The sequence below is a fragment of the Pseudophryne corroboree genome, chromosome 3 (genome assembly GCF_028390025.1).
Source record: "Pseudophryne corroboree isolate aPseCor3 chromosome 3, aPseCor3.hap2, whole genome shotgun sequence".
Taxonomy (NCBI): Eukaryota; Metazoa; Chordata; class Amphibia; order Anura; family Myobatrachidae; genus Pseudophryne; species Pseudophryne corroboree.
The window spans coordinates 625059324-625082891 of NC_086446.1; the positions used below are offsets into that span (position 1 = coordinate 625059324).

Genomic DNA, 23568 nt, shown 5'->3' on the forward strand with positions numbered 1-23568 from the left:
GCTGACAGTGTCCAGCAGGTCCGTCATCAGTCATTACATAATAAATATATCTACCTGTCCGGCTGCAGTACTAGTGATATTATATATATATATATATATATTGATTTCATCTCATTATCATCCAGTCTATATTAGCAGCAGACACAGTACGGTAGTCCACGGCTGTAGCTACCTCTGTGTCGGCAGTCGCTCGTCCATCCATAATTGTATACCACCTACCCGTGGTTTTTTTTTTCTTTCTTCTTTATACATACTACTATAGTAGCTTACTGTAGCAGTCTGCGGTGCTGCTGAGCTGACAGTGTCCAGCAGGTCCGTCATCAGTCATTACATAATAAATATATATACCTGTCCGGCTGCAGTACTAGTGTGATATAATATATATTGATTTCATCTCATTATTATCCAGTCTATATTAGCAGCAGACACAGTACGGTAGTCCACGGCTGTAGCTACCTCTGTGTCTTTTAGTTGTGCCTATTAAAATATGGAGAACAAAAATGTTGAGGTTCCAAAATTAGGGAAAGATCAAGATCCACTTCCACCTCGTGCTGAAGCTGCTGCCACTAGTCATGGCCGAGACGATGAAATGCCAGCAACGTCGTCTGCCAAGGCCGATGCCCAATGTCATAGTACAGAGCATGTAAAATCCAAAACACCAAATATCAGTAAAAAAATGACTCCAAAATCTAAAATAAAATTGTCGGAGGAGAAGCGTAAACTTGCCAATATGCCATTTACCACACGGAGTGGCAAGGAACGGCTGAGGCCCTGGCCTATGTTCATGGCTAGTGGTTCAGCTTCACATGAGGATGGAAGCACTCAGCCTCTCGCTAGAAAACTGAAAAGACTCAAGCTGGCAAAAGCACCGCAAAGAACTGTGCGTTCTTCGAAATCCCAAATCCACAAGGAGAGTCCAATTGTGTCGGTTGCGATGCCTGACCTTCCCAACACTGGACGTGAAGAGCATGCGCCTTCCACCATTTGCACGCCCCCTGCAAGTGCTGGAAGGAGCACCCGCAGTCCAGTTCCTGATAGTCAGATTGAAGATGTCAGTGTTGAAGTACACCAGGATGAGGAGGATATGGGTGTTGCTGGCGCTGGGGAGGAAATTGACAAGGAGGATTCTGATGGTGAGGTGGTTTGTTTAAGTCAGGGAGGAATAGGGCCGTTGACATGCCTGGTGAAAATGCCAAAAAAATCAGCTCTTCGGTGTGGAAGTATTTCAACAGAAATGCGGACAACATTTGTCAAGCCGTGTTTTGCCTTTGTCAAGCTGTAATAAGTAGGGGTAAGGACGTTAACCACCTCGGAACATCCTCCCTTATACGTCACCTGCAGCGCATTCATAATAAGTCAGTGACAAGTTCAAAAACTTTGGGCGACAGCGGAAGCAGTCCACTGACCAGTAAATCCCTTCCTCTTGTAACCAAGCTCACGCAAACCACCCCACCAACTCCCTCAGTGTCAATTTCCTCCTTCCCCAGGAATGCCAATAGTCCTGCAGGCCATGTCACTGGCAATTCTGACGAGTCCTCTCCTGCCTGGGATTCCTCCGATGCATCCTTGCGTGTAACGCCTACTGCTGCTGGCGCTGCTGTTGTTGCTGCTGGGAGTCGATGGTCATCCCAGAGGGGAAGTCGTAAGCCCACTTTTACTACTTCCACCAAGCAATTGACTGTCCAACAGTCCTTTGCGAGGAAGATGAAATATCACAGCAGTCATCCTGTTGCAAAGCGGATAACTGAGGCCTTGACAACTATGTTGGTGTTAGACGTGCGTCCGGTATCCGCCGTTAGTTCACAGGGAACTAGACAATTTCTTGAGGTAGTGTGCCCCCGTTACCAAATACCATCTAGGTTCCACTTCTCTAGGCAGGCGATACCGAGAATGTACACGGACGTCAGAAAAAGACTCACCAGTGTCCTAAAAAATGCAGTTGTACCCAATGTCCACTTAACCACGGACATGTGGACAAGTGGAGCAGGGCAGGGTCAGGACTATATGACTGTGACAGCCCACTGGGTAGATGTATGGACTCCCGCTGCAAGAACAGCAGCGGCGGCACCAGTAGCAGCATCTCGCAAACGCCAACTCTTTCCTAGGCAGGCTACGCTTTGTATCACCGGTTTCCAGAATACGCACACAGCTGAAAACCTCTTACGGCAACTGAGGAAGATCATCGCGGAATGGCTTACCCCAATTGGACTCTCCTGTGGATTTGTGGCATCGGACAACGCCAGCAATATTGTGTGTGCATTAAATATGGGCAAATTCCAGCACGTCCCATGTTTTGCACATACCTTGAATTTGGTGGTGCAGAATTTTTTAAAAAACGACAGGGGCGTGCAAGAGATGCTGTCGGTGGCCAGAAGAATTGCGGGACACTTTCGGCGTACAGGCACCACGTACAGAAGACTGGAGCACCACCAAAAACTACTGAACCTGCCCTGCCATCATCTGAAGCAAGAAGTGGTAACGAGGTGGAATTCAACCCTCTATATGCTTCAGAGGTTGGAGGAGCAGCAAAAGGCCATTCAAGCCTATACAATTGAGCACGATATAGGAGGTGGAATGTACCTGTCTCAAGCGCAGTGGAGAATGATTTCAACGTTGTGCAAGGTTCTGCAACCTTTTGAACTTGCCACACGTGAAGTCAGTTCAGACACTGCCAGCCTGAGTCACGTCATTCCCCTCATCAGGCTTTTGCAGAAGAAGCTGGAGGCATTGAAGGAGGAGCTAAAAGGGAGCGATTCCGCTAGGCATGTGGGACTTGTGGATGGAGCCCTTAATTCGCTTAACAAGGATTCACGGGTGGTCAATCTGTTGAAATCAGAGCACTACATTTTGGCCACCGTGCTCGATCCTAGATTTAAAACCTACCTTGGATCTCTCTTTCCGGCAGACACAAGTCTGCTGGGGTTCAAAGACCTGCTGGTGAGAAAATTGTCAAGTCAAGCGGAACGCGACCTGTCAACATCTCCTCCTTCACATTCTCCCGCAACTGGGGGTGCGAGGAAAAGGCTCAGAATTCCGAGCCCACCCGCTGGCGGTGATGCAGGGCAGTCTGGAGCGACTGCTGATGCTGACATCTGGTCCGGACTGAAGGACCTGACAACGATTACGGACATGTCGTCTACTGTCACTGCATATGATTCTCTCACCATTGAAAGAATGGTGGAGGATTATATGAGTGACCGCATCCAAGTAGGCACGTCAGACAGTCCGTACTTATACTGGCAGGAAAAAGAGGCAATTTGGAGGCCCTTGCACAAACTGGCTTTATTCTACCTAAGTTGCCCTCCCACAAGTGTGTACTCCGAAAGAGTGTTTAGTGCCGCCGCTCACCTTGTCAGCAATCTGCGTACGAGGTTACTTCCAGAAAATGTGGAGAAGATGATGTTCATTAAAATGAATTATAATCAATTCCTCCGTGGAGACATTGACCAGCAGCAATTGCCTCCACAAAGTACACAGGGAGCTGAGATGGTGGATTCCAGTGGGGATGAATTGATAATCTGTGAGGAGCGGGATGTACACGGTGATATATCGGAGGATGATGATGAGGTGGACATCTTGCCTCTGTAGAGCCAGTTTGTGCAAGGAGAGATTAATTGCTTCTTTTTCGGTGGGGGTCCAAACCAACCCGTCATTTCAGTCACAGTCGTGTGGCAGACCCTGTCACTGAAATGATGGGTTGGTTAAAGTGTGCATGTCCTGTTTATACAACATAAGGGTGGGTGGGAGGGCCCAAGGACAATTCCATCTTGCACCTCTTTTTTCTTTCATTTTTCTTTGCGTCATGTGCTGTTTGGGGAGTGTTTTTTGGAAGGGCCATCCTGCGTGACACTGCAGTGCCACTCCTAGATGGGCCAGGTGTTTGTGTCGGTCACTAGGGTCGCTTATCTTACTCACACAGCTACCTCATTGCGCCTCTTTTTTTCTTCTTTGCGTCATGTGCTGTTTGGGGAGTGTTTTTTGGAAGGGCCATCCTGCGTGACACTGCAGTGCCACTCCAAGATGGGCCAGGTGTTTGTGTCGGCCACTAGGGTCGCTTATCTTACTCACACAGCTACCTCATTGCGCCTCTTTTTTTCTTCTTTGCATCATGTGCTGTTTGGGGAGTGTTTTTTGGAAGGGCCATCCTGCGTGACACTGCAGTGCCACTCCTAGATGGGCCAGGTGTTTGTGTCGGCCACTAGGGTCGCTTAGCTTACTCACACAGCTACCTCATTGCGCCTCTTTTTTTCTTTGCGTCATGTGCTGTTTGGGGAGTGTTTTTTGGAAGGGCCATCCTGCGTGACACTGCAGTGCCACTCCTAGATGGGCCAGGTGTTTGTGTCGGCCACTAGGGTCGCTTAGCTTAGTCATCCAGCGACCTCGGTGCAAATTTTAGGACTAAAAATAATATTGTGAGGTATTCAGAATAGACTGAAAATGAGTGGAAATTATGGTTTTTGAGGTTAATAATACTTTGGGATCAAAATGACCCCCAAATTCTATGATTTAAGCTGTTTTTTAGGGTTTTTTTAAAAAAACACCCGAATCCAAAACACACCCGAATCCGACAAAAAAAATTCGGTGAGGTTTTGCCAAAACGCGTTCGAACCCAAAACACGGCCGCGGAACCGAACCCAAAACCAAAACACAAAACCCGAAAAATTTCAAGTGCACATCCCTAGTCTGTACCAGCGGAGAGTGCTGCCTAAAGTGCATTGGGGAGGAGCGGTTGAAACAGGAGGGTTGGAGCCGGAGCCACGCTTCAAACTGCCTGCGTCTGTCATACAGTGTGACAGACGCAGCGGCAGCTGGGAGCCAGCAGCAAAAGCAGAGCGGGGAGAGAGCCTCTTCCGACCAGCGCCTCCCTGCTTTGCAGGAGCTGCTGAGCAGGTAGCGCCGGCTCTGGGTGTCAGCGTTCTATGTAGTAATTTCTGCTTGGCATAGGTGTGCGCAGCACATTTTATTAGGGGGTGCACCGTCAGAGAGGTGTGTCTAGCACCGCCTTTTGGGCGTGTCTAGCACCATCTATTGATGGTCAACTCAATATAAAATATCCACCCTTGTACCAATCCTAACAAAGCAGATACATTGTCAGATGTTGTGGTGTGCCCCAAACAAACATCCCTGATGGTACTCACTGCAATTATAGAAAAAAACAACACTGATCCAGGCGCTAATCAATTATACTAATCAAAATTCTTGGTTTTCAACGTAATTTAAGATGCAACCTCAGTCCAGCTGTACCTGTGTTCGTACAGCTAAATTTGATTATGAAGCAGGAAGCTAACTTGCTCATCCTCCTCAAAAACCAAAAATGTAAAAAAAATAAAGAAATGACTGATTGCGCTATATTACCAGGTGCGTATATGAATAAAGACACATTTGAAATATACCTCTCTGGTTTTTTTAATTCAAAAGATCACAAATATAAATGTATAAAAACACAATATGCATGCATATTCAATATGAGCTCACTTAAAAACTCTAACCCTCGGTATCCGTTCACATGGTCAACCACGTTATGGTCGACAGTCATTAGGTCGACCACTATTGGTCGACACTGACATGGTCGACATGGGCACATGGTCGACACATGAAAATGGTCGACACATGAAAAAGTCGACATGAGTTTTTTCACTTTTTTTCTTTTGGGGAACTTTTCCATACTTTACGATCCACGTGGACTACGATTGGAACGGTAATCTGTGCCGAGCGAAGCGAATGCACCATGCCCGAAGCATGGCGAGCGAAGCGAGCCATGCGAGGGGACGTGGTGCACTAATTGGGGTTCCCAGTCACTTTACGCAAAAAACGACACCAAAAAAAGTAAAAAAACTCACGTCGACCTTTTCATGTGTCAACCATTTTCATGTGTCGACCATGTGTCCATGTCGACCATGTCAATGTCGACCAATAGTGGTCGACCTAATGACTGTCGACCATAACATGGTCGACCATTCATACCGGAACCATAAATTGTGGGACAGTACACAAACAGGAACTGTGTCTCTACTTTGAGGACTGAGTCCCAGCATATTGGGAAAAATATCATCTATTACTGTGGGAATATCAGCTATCTATATACAGCATTAGAAGAAATTAAACTGCTTCCAAAATAGATTTTTATATTGAATGCCTGAACGTAGAATTGGTTCCGGTATGATTTAAGACAAGTGAGTACCGCTTACCGCCGCAGCCGTAGGCACAGACGTGCTGGGGAGATCCTCGCTGTGCACAGCGGCGTATATAGCTCTCCTCTCTCCCATCTCTCTTTAGCGGTGGGTAGCGGTTTTAAATGATCTCCACCCCTCGGCGTGCTGGAGCCGCTTGTATACGGACGTATGCAGAGCAGACCCTCCACCTGGCTGACCGCGTCTCCTCCGATTATAGCTCAGCCGGGGCGGCAGGTGTATATGGTCTCGTCGGTTGTCCTTATCTCTCAGCCCAGCGGGGTAGATCCAAATGTGGGGTGTCTCTTGTCAGGGTGAACAGCAGATCTCCTAACGCGAAACGCACACAGGTGCTTTTTCAAAGAGTAATGTGCTTTCTATTCCAATACCTTTATATACCTGATCACCTGATTGGGCATTTTTTCCTATTGGTCCAGGTCAAGACACAGGTGTGTTATATCATTAGCATTCTGCTTTATACTGCTGTCTTACCCTGATTTACATAGCTGGAACGCTTTTAATTAATATCAAGCATGTTGGAGGGGTGGAGATCATTTCAAGGGGTGGAGATCATTTAAAACCGCTACCACCGCTAAAGAGAGATGGGAGAGAGGAGAGCTATATACGCCGCTGTGCACAGCGAGGATCTCCCCAGCACGTCCGTGCCTACGGCTGCGGCGGTAAGCGGTACTCACTTGTATTAAATCGACAGTACATAAATTGTGGGACAGTACACAAACAGGAACTGTGTCTCTACTTAGAGGACTGAGTCCCAGCATATTGGGAAAAATATCATCTATTACTGTGGGAATATCAGCTATCTATATACAGCATTAGAAGAAATTAAACTGCTTCCAAAATAGATTTTTATATTGAATGCCTGAACGTAGAATTAGGGTTAACATTTATATTTGTGATCTTTTGAATTAAAAAAACCAGAGAGGTATATTTCAAATGTGTCTTTATTCATATACCACCTGGTAATATAGCGCAATCAGTCATTTCTTTTCTTTTTTTACTCACTGCAATTACAGTGCTCCTCCTCAGCCTGGTCTGGCTCCCCTTCTTTCCCCTGCGAGCTGCAGCAGCATACTTACAAGTCAGTCACTCACTGACACTGACAGTCGCAGACTAGTACTGCTGCTGCTGCTGGAAAAACGAGTGACGTGTCAATGCTGCTGCCGGCCGCCTGCCAGTATTGAATTTGTCTTCCTAAGATGAACACTGATCCTCATCAGTGGCTGGCATTGGATAGCATTGAAGGAGAGAGGTGGGCGGGTGTGACGGGTGGGCGTGCGAGCAGCGTGACGTAATCACGTCACATCACGCTGTTTTTGTACATGGAGGTGGAGTCGGAAGTTTGAAAGCCGGTGGCAGTGGCACCTTTCATTAACCCAGGCGTCCGGCCAGTAATGCCGACAGGGTGCAGCGCAGAGGGGATACTGCATCAGGGGATCGCTGCATCAGGCATGTGAGATCGGGGTTCCAGACATTAGGGGGTGCCTGTGCACACCAGGCACCCCCCCCTGCGCACACCTATGCTGCTTGGCCAGCTTCTTATTCACTTCTTATTCCAGCTCCAGCTTCTCATTCACGTCTTATTCCAGCTCCAGCTTCTTATTCACTTCTTATTCCAGCTCCAGCTTCTTATTCACAACATGTTGTATTAAAACAAATCAAGTTGGATGAGATCACTCAGTTAACACTGACACTGACAATGCATATCCCTTACACAAGCTTCCATTGTATTTTTCCTGTGCCAACAAGGTTTTTGGCATGCAATAGATTGCCAAAGTGGACACAAGCCATATTTTACCATTTTGAGTAAGTAGCTGTAGTTTTGCAAGGGTTAAATAGTCTTGTTGGGGTCCCAGAATCAAACTTAGTGTTAGGGATCCACCAGAGACGAGATCACCTAGACACTGTTTGGTGGGCTAGTATCTTTTGGCCAAAAAGTATCCAAGAACCTCGAATTTGCTCTATGTTAGATTGCAGAGCTTATTATAATTATTCTGACTAGCAGTACTTGGTATTGTGGAGTGGGCATTGGCACCACTATAGAATAATTCAGGCTGATCTCCCAGTTATTGGAAAATCTGCCCAATAATTGCATTGTGTGTACTTAGCTAAAGATTATAAATTTCCCTATACTGTATAGTGTACCATATTTCCACTCTTATTTTTCCTTTTCCCCCCAGTATTATAAACTTAAAACTCAAAGCCAAAACCTAGATCTTTAGAAAGGACCTAACTACCAGAACGCTAAGTCCCAGTATATAAAGAGAGCTCCTGTATTCACAACTTTTTCAATACCCTGACAGTTTGCTATCAATAAAATAAAACACAACTCAGTTTTATGGTTTAATTGCGTTTATTTTTATTTGATTTTATTGTATGCAGGAGACTGTGGGGGGTATTTAATAAACAATTATCTCATAAACACTGGAAATTGTAGAGATGTTTGTTTAAAAAAAAGAGATAAATATCTATTCTCCGTACCCTCCCACATCTGAAGAAGAAATATTTATCTCTTAATTTAAACTAACATCTCCAGAAAACATAAATGTCAAATTTTCCAGCTTTTATGAGATAATTGCTTATTAAATATCCCCCTGAGCTTTCATCTTCTCACTATTACATACATGGTAGGGACAGGACCATGCGGCAATGTATCGTCAGGTCCAGGCAGAAAAGTGGGGGCAGGTCCACGCTGCTCGATGGTGGTCGGTCCATCCTGCATGGTGGTGGCAGGTCCACACTGCGATGTGGTGGCAGGTCCACGTAGCACGATTGTTGCAGGTTCATGTTGCACACTGGTGGCAGGTTCATGTTCCACACTGGTGGCAGGTTCATGCTGCATGGTGGTGGCAGGTTCATGCTGCACGGAGATAGCAGGTTCATGCTGCACGGCGGTGGCAGGTTCATGCTGCACGGCGGTTGCAGGTTCATGCTGCACGGCGGTGGCAGGTTCATGCTGCACGGTGTTGGCAGGTTCATGCTGCACGGCGGTGGCAGGTTCATGCTGCACGGCGGTGGCAGGTTCATGCTGCACGGCGGTGGCAGGTTCATGCTGCACGGCGGTGGCAGGTTCATGCTGCACGGTGTTGGCAGGTGCATGTGGTGCTGTGGTGGCAGGAGCATGCGGCGATGTAGTGCCATGTCCAATTTACGCAATTGTGCCAGCTTCACGCTACACGGTGGTGGCAGGATCATGCTGCCCGGTGGTTTCTGGTCGACGCTGCGCGGTGGTGGCATGGCTACAGGAGACAACATTGTCGCCTCTCACTGCAGATATGGCAGTAAACTGCCTGGTGGTGAGCTTATCTAGCTACAGAGGCCATGGGCCAGTGACATCACAATTGTGCTGACATCACAATGAAGTATAGATCACATGCAAGAGGACAAGGTCTTTGTCCATTAATTAACAATATTGCCGGGGGCTGTAGGCTTAAATGCATTGATCAATACATGAACTAAAACGCCACTGTTTGTTAGATAATATAGTGAGTGCAGAGCCCCTGGGATTTCTATTTAAACAATGTGGTCACATACCGTGTTGCACCCCAAATATAGGTATACAGTAGGTGATTGCCGTGGAATAGTGCTTTCTGTTTATTAGATTCATTTTTAAATTCATCTTTTTGTGATCACATTTTCTCATGCACCCTGTTTAACTTAATTATAGCTTGTATCAGCTGTTTTCCTAGGTGCTTAACAACAGGTGTATTGGTAACGGTCTCACCTATATAAGCAAAGTTGCGGTGAGCTTTAGACCAGATAGCATGACCAAAGTTTAACACTAATGTGATAGATATTTTCATGATAATTAATTAGAGCAATAGAGTAGGACCTGCAGCATAGTGGAGTCCCTTGCCAGGGGCTGCAGTTACGTTGCCGGCGGTCAGGATACCTACGCCGGAATCCCGACCACTGACAATGCCACCAGCCGGAATTCTGGCAAACAGGGGCTATTCCCACTCGTGGGTGTGCACTAAAGTGGGAATAGAGCACGCAAGAGGACTCTATCTATCTATCTATCTATCTATCTATCTATCTATCTATCTATCTATCTATCTATCTATCTGTCTGTCTGTCTCTCTAGCTCTCTGTCTGTCTATCTATCTATCTATACACACACATACACGTACTGTATATATGCACACGTGTGTGTGTGTGTGTGAGTGTTGTGCATATGGAGCTGCAAAGGGAGGCGGAACAAAGCTGTGATGGTGTGAAAGCCAGAGAGGGGGCAGAGCAAAGTGGGGGGACTATATATATACATATATACACACATACATACATACATACATACATACATACATACATACATATATTATACAAACCACAGTATTCACACATATAATACATATATACACTGCTCAAAAAAATAAAGGGAACACTAAAATAACACATCCTAGATCTGAATGAATGAAATATTCTTATTAAATACTTTGTTCTTTACATAGTTGAATGTGCTGACAACAAAATCGCACAAAAATTATCAATGGAAATCAAATTTATTAACCCATGGAGGTCTGGATTTGGAGTCACCCTCAAAATTAAAGTGGAAAAACACACTACAGGCTGATCCAACTTTGATGTAACGTCCTTAAAACAAGTCAAAATGAGGCTCAGTAGTGTGTGTGGCCTCCACGTGCCTGTATGACCTCTCTACAACCCACACAAGTGGCTCAGGTAGTGCAGCTCATCCAGGATGGCACATCAATGCGAGCTGTGGCAAGAAGGTTTGCTGTGTCTGTCAGCGTAATGTCCAGAGCATGGAGGCGCTACCAGGAGATAGGCCAGTACATCAGGAGACGTGGAGGAGGCCGTAGGAGGGCAGTAACCCAGCAGCAGGACCGCAACCTCCGCCTTTGTGCAAGGAGGAACAGGAGGAGCACTGCCAGAGCCCTGCAAAATGACCTCCAGCAAGCCACAAATGTGCATGTATCTACTCAAACGATCAGAAACAGACTCCATGAGGGTGGTATGAGGGTCCGACGTCCACAGGTGGAGGTTGTGTTTTCGTCCCTTACGTCATGTCATGGCAGGAGGGGTGGAGCAGAGGGCGTCACAGGGGGAGCTGCCATTTTTGTTCACCCGGCGGCGGCTGCTGCTGATGGTAGCGGTCACCGAGTTACATCATCGGCAGCCGAGTAAGTGAGGTTATATTATTATCCCTCCTGTGTGTGTGCCCTGGGCTGTGCCTATGGCTTCCGTTCCCATAGGTGCGGTGTGTACACATTATTACCATGTGGGGTGTGCATATGTAACTATTACAGAGTTGTTCTAGCAAAACATGAATAAAGACTTTTAATACAGTAGTTTACAGGTAATTGTGTAAGTACATAGATGCAGGAGAGCTGTGCCTCCGGGTATGTGCCTCCTTTTCTGCGGGTAGCTGGAGAGTGCTGTCCCATTCGCCTTCCGTCTGTTGCTGGCTGGAAAGTTGTGCACTGGTTTCTGTGTTGTTTCTTTACATTACATAAAATTGTTGAAGTGTACTAATATAATTTTTAGTGATGTGCACCTGAAATTTTTCGGGTTTTGTGTTTTGGTTTTGGGTTCGGTTCCGTGGCCGTGTTTTGGGTTCGGACGCGTTTTGGCAAAACCTCACAGAATTTTTTTTGTCGGATTCGGGTGTGTTTTGGATTCGGGTGTTTTTTTCAAAAGACCCTAAAAAACAGCTTAAATCATAGAATTTGGGGGTCATTTTGATCCCATAGTATTATTAACCTCAATAACCATAATTTCCACTAATTTTCAGTCTATTCTGAACACCTCACACCTCACAATATTATTTTTAGTCCTAAAATTTGCACCGAGGTCGCTGGATGGCTAAGCTAAGCGACCCTAGTGGCCGACACAAACACCTGGCCCATCTAGGAGTGGCACTGCAGTGTCACGCAGGATGGCCCTTCAAAAAAATACTCCCCAAACAGCACATGACGCAAAGAAAAAAAGAGGCGCAATGAGGTAGCTGTGTGACTAAGCTAAGCGACCCTAGTGGCCGACACAAACACCTGGCCCATCTAGGAGTGTCACTGCAGTGTCACGCAGGATGGCCCTTCAAAAAAATACTCCACAAACAGCACATGACGCAAAGAAAAATGAAAGAAAAAAGAGGTGCAAGATGGAATTGTCCTTGGGCCCTCCCACCCACCCTTATGTTGTAAAAACAGGACATGCACACTTTAACGAACCCATCATTTCAGCGACAGGGTCTGCCACACGACTGTGACTGAAATGACTGGTTGGTTTGGGCCCCCACCAAAAAAGAAGCAATCAATCTCTCCTTGCACAAACTGGCTCTACGGAGGCAAGATGTCCACCTCATCATCATCGTCCGATTCATCACCCCTTTCACTGTGTACATCCCCCTCCTCACAGATTATTAATTCGTCCCCACTGGAATCCACCATCTCAGGTCCTCGTGTACTTTCTGGAGGCAATTGCTGCTGGTGAATGTCTCCACGGAGGAATTGATTATAATTCATTTTAATGAACATCATCTTCTCCACATTTTCTGGAAGTAACCTCGTACGCCGATTGCTGACAAGGTGAGCGGCGGCACTAAACACTCTTTCAGAGTACACACTGGAGGGAGGGCAACTTAGGTAGAATAAAGCCAGTTTGTGCAAGGGCCTCCAAATTGCCTCTTTTTCCTGCCAGTATACGTACGGACTGTCTGACGTGCCTACTTGGATGCGGTCACTCATATAATCCTCCACCATTCTTTCAATGGTGAGAGAATCATATGCAGTGACAGTAGACGACTTGTCAGTAATCGTTGGCAGGTCCTTCAGTCCGGACCAGATGTCAGCATCAGCAGTCGCTCCAGACTGCCCTGCATCACCGCCAGCGGGTGGGCTCGGAATTCGTAGCCTTTTCCACGCACCCCCAGTTGCGGGAGAATGTGAAGGAGGAGATGTTGACGGGTCGCGTTCCGCTTGACTTGACAATTTTGTCACCAGCAGGTCTTTGAACCTCTGCAGACTTGTGTCTGCCGTAAAGAGAGATCCAAGGTAGGTTTTAAATCTAGGATCGAGCACGGTGGCCAAAATGTAGTGCTCTGATTTCAACAGATTGACCACACGTGAATCCTGGTTAAGAGAATGAAGGGCTCCATCCACAAGTCCCACATGCCTAGCGGAATCGCTCTGTTTTAGCTCCTCCTTCAATGCCTCCAGCTTCTTCTGCAAAAGCCTGATGAGGGGAATGACCTGACTCGGGCTGGCAGTGTCTGAACTGACTTCACGTGTGGCAAGTTCAAAAGGTTGCAGAACCTTGCACAACGTTGAAATCATTCTCCACTGCGCTTGAGACAGGTGCATTCCACCTCCTTTGCCTATATCATGGCCAGATGTATAGGCTTGAATGGCCTTTTGCTGCTCCTCCATCCTCTGAAGCATATAGAGGGTTGAATTCCACCTCGTTACCACCTCTTGCTTCAGATGATGGCAGGGCAGGTTCAGGTGTTTTTGGTGGTGCTCCAGTCTTCTGTACGCGGTGCCTGTATGCCAAAAGTGGCCCGCAATTCTTCTGGCCACCGACAGCATCTCTTGCACGCCCCTGTCGTTTTTTAAATAATTCTGCACCACCAAATTCAAGGTATGTGCAAAACATGGGACGTGCTGGAATTTGCCCAGATGTAATGCACTCACAATATTGCTGGCATTGTCCGATGTCACAAATCCCCAGGAGAGTCCAATTGGGGTAAGCCATTCTGCGATGATCTTCCTCAGTTGCCGTAAGAGGTTTTCAGCTGTGTGCCTATTCTGGAAAGCGGTGATACAAAGCGTAGCCTGCCTAGGAACGAGTTGGCGTTTGCGAGATGCTGCTACTGGTACCGCCGCCGCTGCTGTTCTTGCAGCGGGAGGCAATACATCTACCCAGTGGGCTGTCACAGTCATGTAGTCCTGAGTCTGCCCTGCTCCACTTGTCCACATGTCCGTGGTTAAGTGGACATTGGGTACAACTGCATTTTTTAGGACACTGGTGTCTTTTTCTGACGTCCGTGTACATTCTCGGTATCGCCTGCCTAGAGAAGTGGAACCTAGATGGTACTTGGTAACGGGGGCACACTACCTCAAGAAATTGTCTAGTTCCCTGTGAACTAACGGCGGATACCGGACGCACGTCTAACACCAACATAGTTGTCAAGGCCTCAGTTATCCGCTTTGCAACAGGATGACTGCTGTGATATTTCATCTTCCTCGCAAAGGACTGTTGGACAGTCAATTGCTTACTGGAAGTAGTACAAGTGGTCTTCCGACTTCCCCTCTGGGATGACGATCGACTCCCAGCAGCAACAACAGCAGCGCCAGCAGCAGTAGGCGTTACACTCAAGGATGCATCGGAGGAATCCCAGGCAGGAGAGGACTCGTCAGACTTGCCAGTGACATGGCCTGCAGGACTATTGGCTTTCCTGGGTAAGGAGGAAATTGACACTGAGGGAGTTGGTGGTGTGGTTTGCGCGAGCTTGGTTACAAGAGGAAGGGATTTACTGGTCAGTGGACTGCTTCCGCTGTCGCCCAAAGTTTTTGAACTTGTCACTGACTTATTATGAATGCGCTGCAGGTGACGTATAAGGGAGGATGTTCCGAGGTGGTTAACGTCCTTACCCCTACTTATTACAGCTTGACAAAGGCAACACACGGCTTGACATCTGTTGTCCGCATTTCTGTTGAAATACTTCCACACCGAAGAGCTGATTTTTTTGGTATTTTCACCAGGCATGTCAATGGCCATATTCCTCCCACGGACAACAGGTGTCTCCCCGGGTGCCTGACTTAAACAAACCACCTCACCATCAGAATCCTCCTTGTCAATTTCCTCCCCAGCGCCAGCAACACCCATATCCTCATCCTGGTGTACTTCAACACTGACATCTTCAATTTCACTATCAGGAACTGGACTGCGGGTGCTCCTTTCAACACTTGCAGGGGGCGTGCAAATGGTGGAAGGCGCAAGCTCTTCCCGTCCAGTGTTGGGAAGGTCAGGCATCGCAACCGACACAATTGGACTCTCCTTTGGGATTTGGGATTTCGAAGAACGCACAGTTCTTTGCTGTGCTTTTGCCGCAAGTCTTTTCTTTTTTCTAGCGAGAGGATGAGTGCTTCCATCCTCATGTGAAGCTGAACCACTAGCCATGAACATAGGCCAGGGCCTCAGCCGTTCCTTGCCACTCCGTGTCGTAAATGGCATATTGGCAAGTTTACGCTTCTCCTCAGACGCTTTTAATTTTGATTTTTGGGTCATTTTTTTACTGATCTTTTGTGTTTTGGATTTTACATGCTCTGTACTATGACATTGGGCATCGGCCTTGGCAGACGACGTTGATGGCATTTCATCGTCTCGGCCATGACTAGTGGCAGCAGCTTCAGCACGAGGTGGAAGTGGATCTTGATCTTTCCCTATTTTTTTAACCTCCACATTTTTGTTCTCCATATTTTGCGCACAACTAAAAGCCACCACAGGTATACAATGTAGATGGATGGATAGTATAGTATTACTTATACTTATGGACGACGAGTGACGACACAGAGGTAGGTACAGCCGTGGCCTACCGTACTGCTGCTTAGTGCTTATATATAAATATAATATACTGTATAACGGACCTGGTGGACAGTGTCAGCAGCAGACTGCTAAACTAGTATGAAGAAAGAAAAAAAAAACACCACAGGTATACAATGTAGATGGATGGATAGTATAGTATCACTTATACTTATGGACGACGAGTGACGACACAGAGGTAGGTACAGCCGTGGCCTACCGTACTGCTGCTTAGTGCTAATATATAAATACAGGTTGAGTATCCCATATCCAAATATTCCGAAATACGGAATATTCCGAAATACGGACTTTTTTGACTGAGAGTGAGATAGTGAAACCTTTGTTTTTGATGGCTCAATGTACACAAACTTTGTTTAATACACAAAGTTATTAAAAATATTGTATTAAATGACCTTCAGGCTGTGTGGAAAAGGTGTATATGAAACATAAATTAATTGTGTGAATGTAGACACACTTTGTTTAATGCACAAAGTTACAAAAAATATTGGCTAAAATGACCTTCAGGCTGTGTGTATAAGGTGTATATGAAACATAAATGCATTCTGTGCTTAGACTTGGGTTCCATCACCATGATATCTCATTATGGTATGCAATTATTCAGAAATACGGAAAAATCCGATATCCAAAATACCTCTGGTCCCAAGCATTTTGGATAAGGGATACTCAACCTGTATAATATACTGTATAACGGACCTGGTGGACAGTGCCAGCAGACTGCTAAACTAGTATGAAGAAAGAAAAAAAAACCACCACAGGTATACAATGTAGATGGATGGATAGTATAGTATTACTTATACTTATGGACGACGAGTGCACTGACGACACAGAGGTAGGTACAGCCGTGGCCTACCGTACTGCTGCTTAGTGCTTATATATAAATATAATATACTGTATAACGGACCTGGTGGACAGTGTCAGCAGCAGACTGCTAAACTAGTATGAAGAAAGGAAAAAAAAAACACCACAGGTATACAATGTAGATGGATGGATAGTATTACTTATACTTATGGACGACGAGTGACAAGTCGACACAGAGGTAGGTACAGCCGTGGCCTACCGTACTGCAGCTTAGTGCTTAATTATATATATAATATACTGTATAACGGACCTGGTGGACACTGCAGTGTCAGCAGACTGCTAAACAAACTAGCATGAAGAAAAAAAAAAAAAAACAGCACAGTGTTTTTCAGGCAGACAAACGTATACTGGACTGGTGGTCACTGTCAGCAAAACTGTGCACTGTACTCCTGCTATAACTGCTCCCCAGTCCCCACAATTAGGCAGTGTGAGCAGTGCACTCAGCACAGATATATCATGCAGCAGTGCAGCACACTGAGTGAGCACAGGTATGGTGGAGCGTTTTTTTTCAGGCAGAGAAACAACGGATTAAACTCAAAACCCTGCACTGTACTCCCTAACAGCTGCTCCCCGTCCCCAATCCTCCCCACAATTATAACTAACTAAGTTCTAATATAATACAACGGACTCGGAGAGGACGCCAGCCACGTCCTCTCCCTATCAATCTCAATGCACGTGTGAAAATGGCGGCGACGCGCGGCTCCTTATATAGAATCCGAGTCTCGCGAGAATCCGACAGCGGGATGATGACGTTCGGGCGCGCTCGGGTTAACCGAGCAAGGCGGGAGGATCCGAGTCGCTCGGACCCGTGTAAAAAAAAGGTGAAGTTCGGGCGGGTCGGATTCCGAGGATCCGAACCCGCTCATCACTAAATTAATTTTACATAATAGTGCGTACATTTATTTATTATTGTTTAGTAGAGATGAGCGCCTGAAATTTTTCGGGTTTTGTGTTTTGGTTTTGGGTTCGGTTCCGCGGCCGTGTTTTGGGTTCGAACGCGTTTTGGCAAAACCTCACCGAATTTTTTTTGTCGGATTCGGGTGTGTTTTGGATTCGGGTGTTTTTTTCAAAAAACACTAAAAAACAGCTTAAATCATAGAATTTGGGGGTCATTTTGATCCCAAAGTATTATTAACCTCAAAAACCATAATTTACACTCATTTTCAGTCTATTCTGAATACCTCACACCTCACAATATTATTTTTAGTCCTAAAATTTGCACCGAGGTCGCTGTGTGAGTAAGATAAGCGACCCTAGTGGCCGACACAAACACCGGGCCCATCTAGGAGTGGCACTGCAGTGTCACGCAGGATGTCCCTTCCAAAAAACCCTCCCCAAACAGCACATGACGCAAAGAAAAAAAGAGGCGCAATGAGGTAGCTGTGTGAGTAAGATTAGCGACCCTAGTGGCCGACACAAACACCGGGCCCATCTAGGAGTGGCACTGCAGTGTCACGCAGGATGGCCCTTCCAAAAAACCCTCCCCAAACAGCACATGACGCAAAGAAAAAAAGAGGCGCAATGAGGTAGCTGTGTGAGTAAGATTAGCGACCCTAGTGGCCGACACAAACACCGGGCCCATCTAGGAGTGGCACTGCAGTGTCACGCAGGATGTCCCTTCCAAAAAACCCTCCCCAAACAGCACATGACGCAAAGAAAAAAAGAGGCGCAATGAGGTAGCTGTGTGAGTAAGATTAGCGACCCTAGTGGCCGACACAAACACCGGGCCCATCTAGGAGTGGCACTGCAGTGTCACGCAGGATGTCCCTTCCAAAAAACCCTCCCCAAACAGCACATGACGCAAAGAAAAAAAGAGGCGCAATGAGGTAGCTGACTGTGTGAGTAAGATTAGCGACCCTAGTGGCCGACACAAACACCGGGCCCATTTAGGAGTGGCACTGCAGTGTCACGCAGGATGTCCCTTCCAAAAAACCCTCCCCAATCAGCACATGATGCAAAGAAAAAGGTTAGGTGGTATACAATTATGGACGGACTGCCTGCCGAGTGCAGACACAGAGGTAGCCACAGCCGTGAACTACCGTACTGTACTGTGTCTGCTGCTAATATAGACTGGTTGATAAAGAGATGTCGTAGTAGTATGTATGTATAAAGAAGAAAAAAAAACCACGGTTAGGTGGTATACAATTATGGACGGACTGCCTGCCGAGTGCAGACACAGAGGTAGCCAAAGCCATGAACTACCGTACTGTGTCTGCTGCGACTGGATGATAAATGATATAAAAAATATATATATATCACTACTGCAGCCGGACAGGTATATATTATATATTATATAATGACGGACCTGCTGGACACTGTCTGTCAGCAGAATGAGTTTTATTTTTATAGAATAAAAAAAAAAACAACACACAAGTGAAGTCACACGACGAGTGTTTAACTTTTTCAGGCAATCACAATATAAGTATACTACTAACTATACTGGTGGTCAGTGTGGTCCGGTCACTGGTCAGTCACACTGGCAGTGGCACTCCTGCAGCAAAAGTGTGCACTGTTTAATTTTAATATAATATTATGTACTCCTGGCTCCTGCTATAACCTATAACTGGCACTGCAGTGCTCCCCAGTCTCCCCCACAATTATAAGCTGTGTGAGCTGAGCAGTCAGACAGATATATAATATATATAGATGATGCAGCACACTGGGCTGAGCCTGAGCAGTGCACACAGATATGGTATGTGACTGAGTCACTGTGTGTATCGCTTTTTTCAGGCAGAGAACGGATATATTAAATAAACTGCACTGTCTGGTGGTCACTCACTATATAATATTATGTACTCCTGGCTCCTGCTATAACCTATAACTGGCACTGCAGTGCTCCCCAGTCTCCCCCACAATTATAAGCTGTGTGAGCTGAGCAGTCAGACAGATATATAATATATATAGATGATGCAGCACACTGGGCTGAGCCTGAGCAGTGCACACAGATATGGTATGTGACTGAGTCACTGTGTGTATCGCTTTTTTCAGGCAGAGAACGGATATATTAAATAAACTGCACTGTCTGGTGGTCACTCACTAGTAAACTCTCTGCACTCTCTACACTTCTACAGTACTCCTCCTAGTCCTAAGCTCCAGTAAATCTCTCTCTCTTATAATCTAAATGGAGAGGACGCCAGCCACGTCCTCTCACTATCAATCTCAATGCACGTGTGAAAATGGCGGCGACGCGCGGCTCCTTATATAGAATCCGAGTCTCGCGAGAATCCGACAGCGTCATGATGACGTTCGGGCGCGCTCGGGTTAACCGAGCAAGGCGGGAGGATCCGAGTCTGCTCGGACCCGTGAAAAAAACCATGAAGTTCGGGCGGGTTCGGATTCAGAGAAACCGAACCCGCTCATCTCTATTGTTTAGTTTCTGTCAGGTGTCAGCAGGGCCGGTGCTAGGGTGTCCGGCGCCCCCCTTCAAACAATAAATTTGCGCCCTCCCTCCCATATGTAATAAAGGGACAGTGCTCACCAAAGGGGCGTGGTCTCACATGGAAGGGGTGTGGCCACATAATAGTGTCCCCAATTCACATTACGCCACACAGTATCACAATCGTATTCACATTATACCACACATAGTGCCCTTGATTCATAGTGCACCAAATAGTTCTGTACCTAATTCACATTACGACACACAATGGGGGTCATTCCGAGTTGATCGCTCGCTAGCAGTTTTTAGCAGCCATGCAAACGCTATGCCGCCGCCCACTGGGAGTGTATTTTAACTTAGCAGGGCTGCGTTCGCTTGTGCAGCCCTGCTGAGCTTAAAAAGTTTTGTGCTGCTGAGGAGTAAGGCTGGTTATACTGATCCTGTGCAACTGATCCAGCGACGTTCCTCCCGGCGTTGACGTCAGACATCCGCCCTCCATTTGCTTGGACACGCCTGCGATCGGATGACCACTCCACGAAAACGGCATCCAACGGTGAGTATCTGCCCCGGAACGCCTCTCCGCTGTCAATCTTCTTCCGCTCGGCACTGCTTTTTCTTTTTTCGCTGTGCGCACCTCCGTCACCGGGCAATGACGCGCGTGCGCAATGTGCACGCCACGTATGCACAGTTCCAACCCATTCGCACCGCAGAGAAGATCCCCCTATGTCCAAAGAGTGCCGCCATCAGTCACTGTGCGCTATATATATATATATATATAAACACACACTATATAGTATTTATACACACACACACACACATACACACTATATAGTGTGTCTATATATATATATATACATATATATATATAATATGTGTATATATATATATGTATATATATACGTGTATGTATATATATATATATATATATATACATATGTATGTATATATATATATGTGTGTGTGTATATATATATATATATATATATATGTATGTGTGTGTGTATATATATATATATATAATGTGTGTGTGTGTGTGTGACCCACAGCCTAAGATGTAAATTGTAATGTTAGCAGCAGGGGGAAGAACAATCTTATAAAGAGGCAGCCTTACTGTTTGCAGACAGGCTGCTGTGACACAGGGCTCCACATGCCGCCCGGGATCAGCCCTCCTCCCTTCTCTCTTCTGTGCAGCCTGCGCGCTCAGCCAATGACTGAGCTGCAGGCTGCTGTTTAACACGCTATTGGACAGCTGAGCCGTCGCTCAGCTGTCCTGTAGTGCTATGAGTATGCGGCGCCGGCTCTGTCTGTACCAGCGGAGAGTGCTGCCTAAAGTGCATTGGGGAGGAGCGGTTGAAACAGGAGGGTGGGAGCCGGAGCCACGCTTCAAGCTGCCTGCGTCTGTCATACAGTGTGACAGACGCAGCGGCAGCTGGGAGCCAGCAGCAAAAGTAGAGCGGGGAGAGCGCCTCTTCCGACCAGCGCCTCCCTGCTTTGCAGGAGCTGCTGAGCGGGTAGCGCCGGCTCTGGGTGTCAGCGTTCTATGTAGTAATTTCTGCTGCTTGGCCAGCTTCTTATTCACTTCTTATTCCAGCTCCAGCTTCTCATTCACGTCTTATTCCAGCGCCAGCTTCTTATTCACTTCTTATTCCAGCTCCAGCTTCTTATTCACAACATGTTGTATTAAAACAAATCAAGTTGGATCACTCAGTTAACACTGACAATGCATATCCCTTACACAAGCTTCCATTGTATTTTTCCTGTGCCAACCAGGTTTTTGGCATGCAATAGATTGCCAAAGTGGACACAAGCCATATTTTACCATTTTGAGTAAGTAGCTGTAGTTTTGCAAGGGTTAAATAGTCTTGTTGGGGTCCCAGAATCAAACTTAGTGTTAGGGATCCACCAGAGACGAGATCACCTAGACACTGTTTGGTGGGCTAGTATCTTTTGGCCAAAAAGTATCCAAGAACCTCGAATTTGCTCTATGTTAGATTGCAGAGCTTATTATAATTATTCTGACTAGCAGTACTTGGTATTGTGGAGTGGGCATTGGCACCACTATAGAATAATTCAGGCTGATCTCCCAGTTATTGGAAAATCTGCCCAATAATTGCATTGTGTGTACTTAGCTAAAGATTATAAATTTCCCTATACTGTATAGTGTACCATATTTCCACTCTTATTTTTCCTTTTTTCCCCAGTATTATAAACTTAAAACTCAAAGCCAAAACCTAGATCTTTAGAAAGGACCTAACTACCAGAACGCTAAGTCCCAGTATATAAAGAGAGCTCCTGTATTCACAACTTTTTCAATACCCTGACAGTTTGCTATCAATAAAATAAAACACAACTCAGTTTTATGGTTTAATTGCGTTTATTTTTATTTGATTTTATTGTATGCAGGAGACTGTGGGGGGTATTTAATAAACAATTATCTCATAAACACTGGAAATTGTAGAGATGTTTGTTTAAAAAAAGAGATAAATATCTATTCTCCGTACCCTCCCACATCTGAAGAAGAAATATTTATCTCTTAATTTAAACTAACATCTCCAGAAAACATAAATGTCAAATTTTCCAGCTTTTATGAGAAAATTGCTTATTAAATATCCCCCTGAGCTTTCATCTTCTCACTATTACATACATGGTAGGGACAGGACCATGCGGCAATGTATCGTCAGGTCCAGGCAGAGAAGTGGGGGCAGGTCCACGCTGCTCGATGGTGGTCGGTCCATCCTGCATGGTGGTGGCAGGTCCACACTGCGATGTGGTGGCAGGTCCACGTAGCACGATTGTTGCAGGTTCATGTTGCACACTGGTGGCAGGTTCATGTTCCACACTGGTGGCAGGTTCATGCTGCATGGTGGTGGCAGGTTCATGCTGCACGGAGATGGCAGGTTCATGCTGCACGGCGGTGGCAAGTTCATGCTGCACGGCGGTGGCAGGTTCATGCTGCACGGCGGTGGCAGGTTCATGCTGCACTGTGTTGGCAGGTGCATGTGGTGCTGTGGTGGCAGGAGCATGCGGCGATGTAGTGCCATGTCCAATTTACGCAATTGTGCCAGCTTCACGCTACACGGTGGTGGCAGGATCATGCTGCCCGGTGGTTTCTGGTTGATGCTGCGCGGTGGTGGCATGGCTACAGGAGACAACATTGTCGCCTCTCACTGCAGATATGGCAGTAAACTGCCTGGTGGTGAGCTTATCTAGCTACAGAGGCCATGGGCCAGTGACATCACAATTGTGCTGACATCACAATGAAGTATAGATCACATGCAAGAGGACAAGGTCTTTGTCCATTAATTAACAATATTGCCGGGGGCTGTAGGCTTAAATGCATTGATCAATACATGAACTAAAACGCCACTGTTTGTTAGATAATATAGTGAGTGCAGAGCCCCTGGGATTTCTATTTAAACAATGTGGTCACATACCGTGTTGCACCCCAAATATAGGAATACAGTAGGTGATTGCCGTGGAATAGTGCTTTCTGTTTATTAGATTCATTTTTAAATTCATCTTTTTGTGATCACATTTTCTCAAGCACCCTGTTTAACTTAATTATAGCTTGTATCAGTGCCGTAACTA

At 46.2% G+C, this 23568-nt stretch overlaps 1 protein-coding gene across 1 annotated transcript; it reads right to left on the reverse strand.

Annotated features, from left to right (window-relative positions):
• Positions 1-22616: 22616 nt before the first annotated feature.
• Positions 22617-23135, reverse strand: LOC135057356 (cornifin alpha-like). Its single transcript, XM_063963245.1, has one exon. It carries the CDS (start codon positions 23133-23135, stop codon positions 22617-22619), a length of 519 nt encoding a protein of 172 aa, XP_063819315.1.
• Positions 23136-23568: the final 433 nt, after the last annotated feature.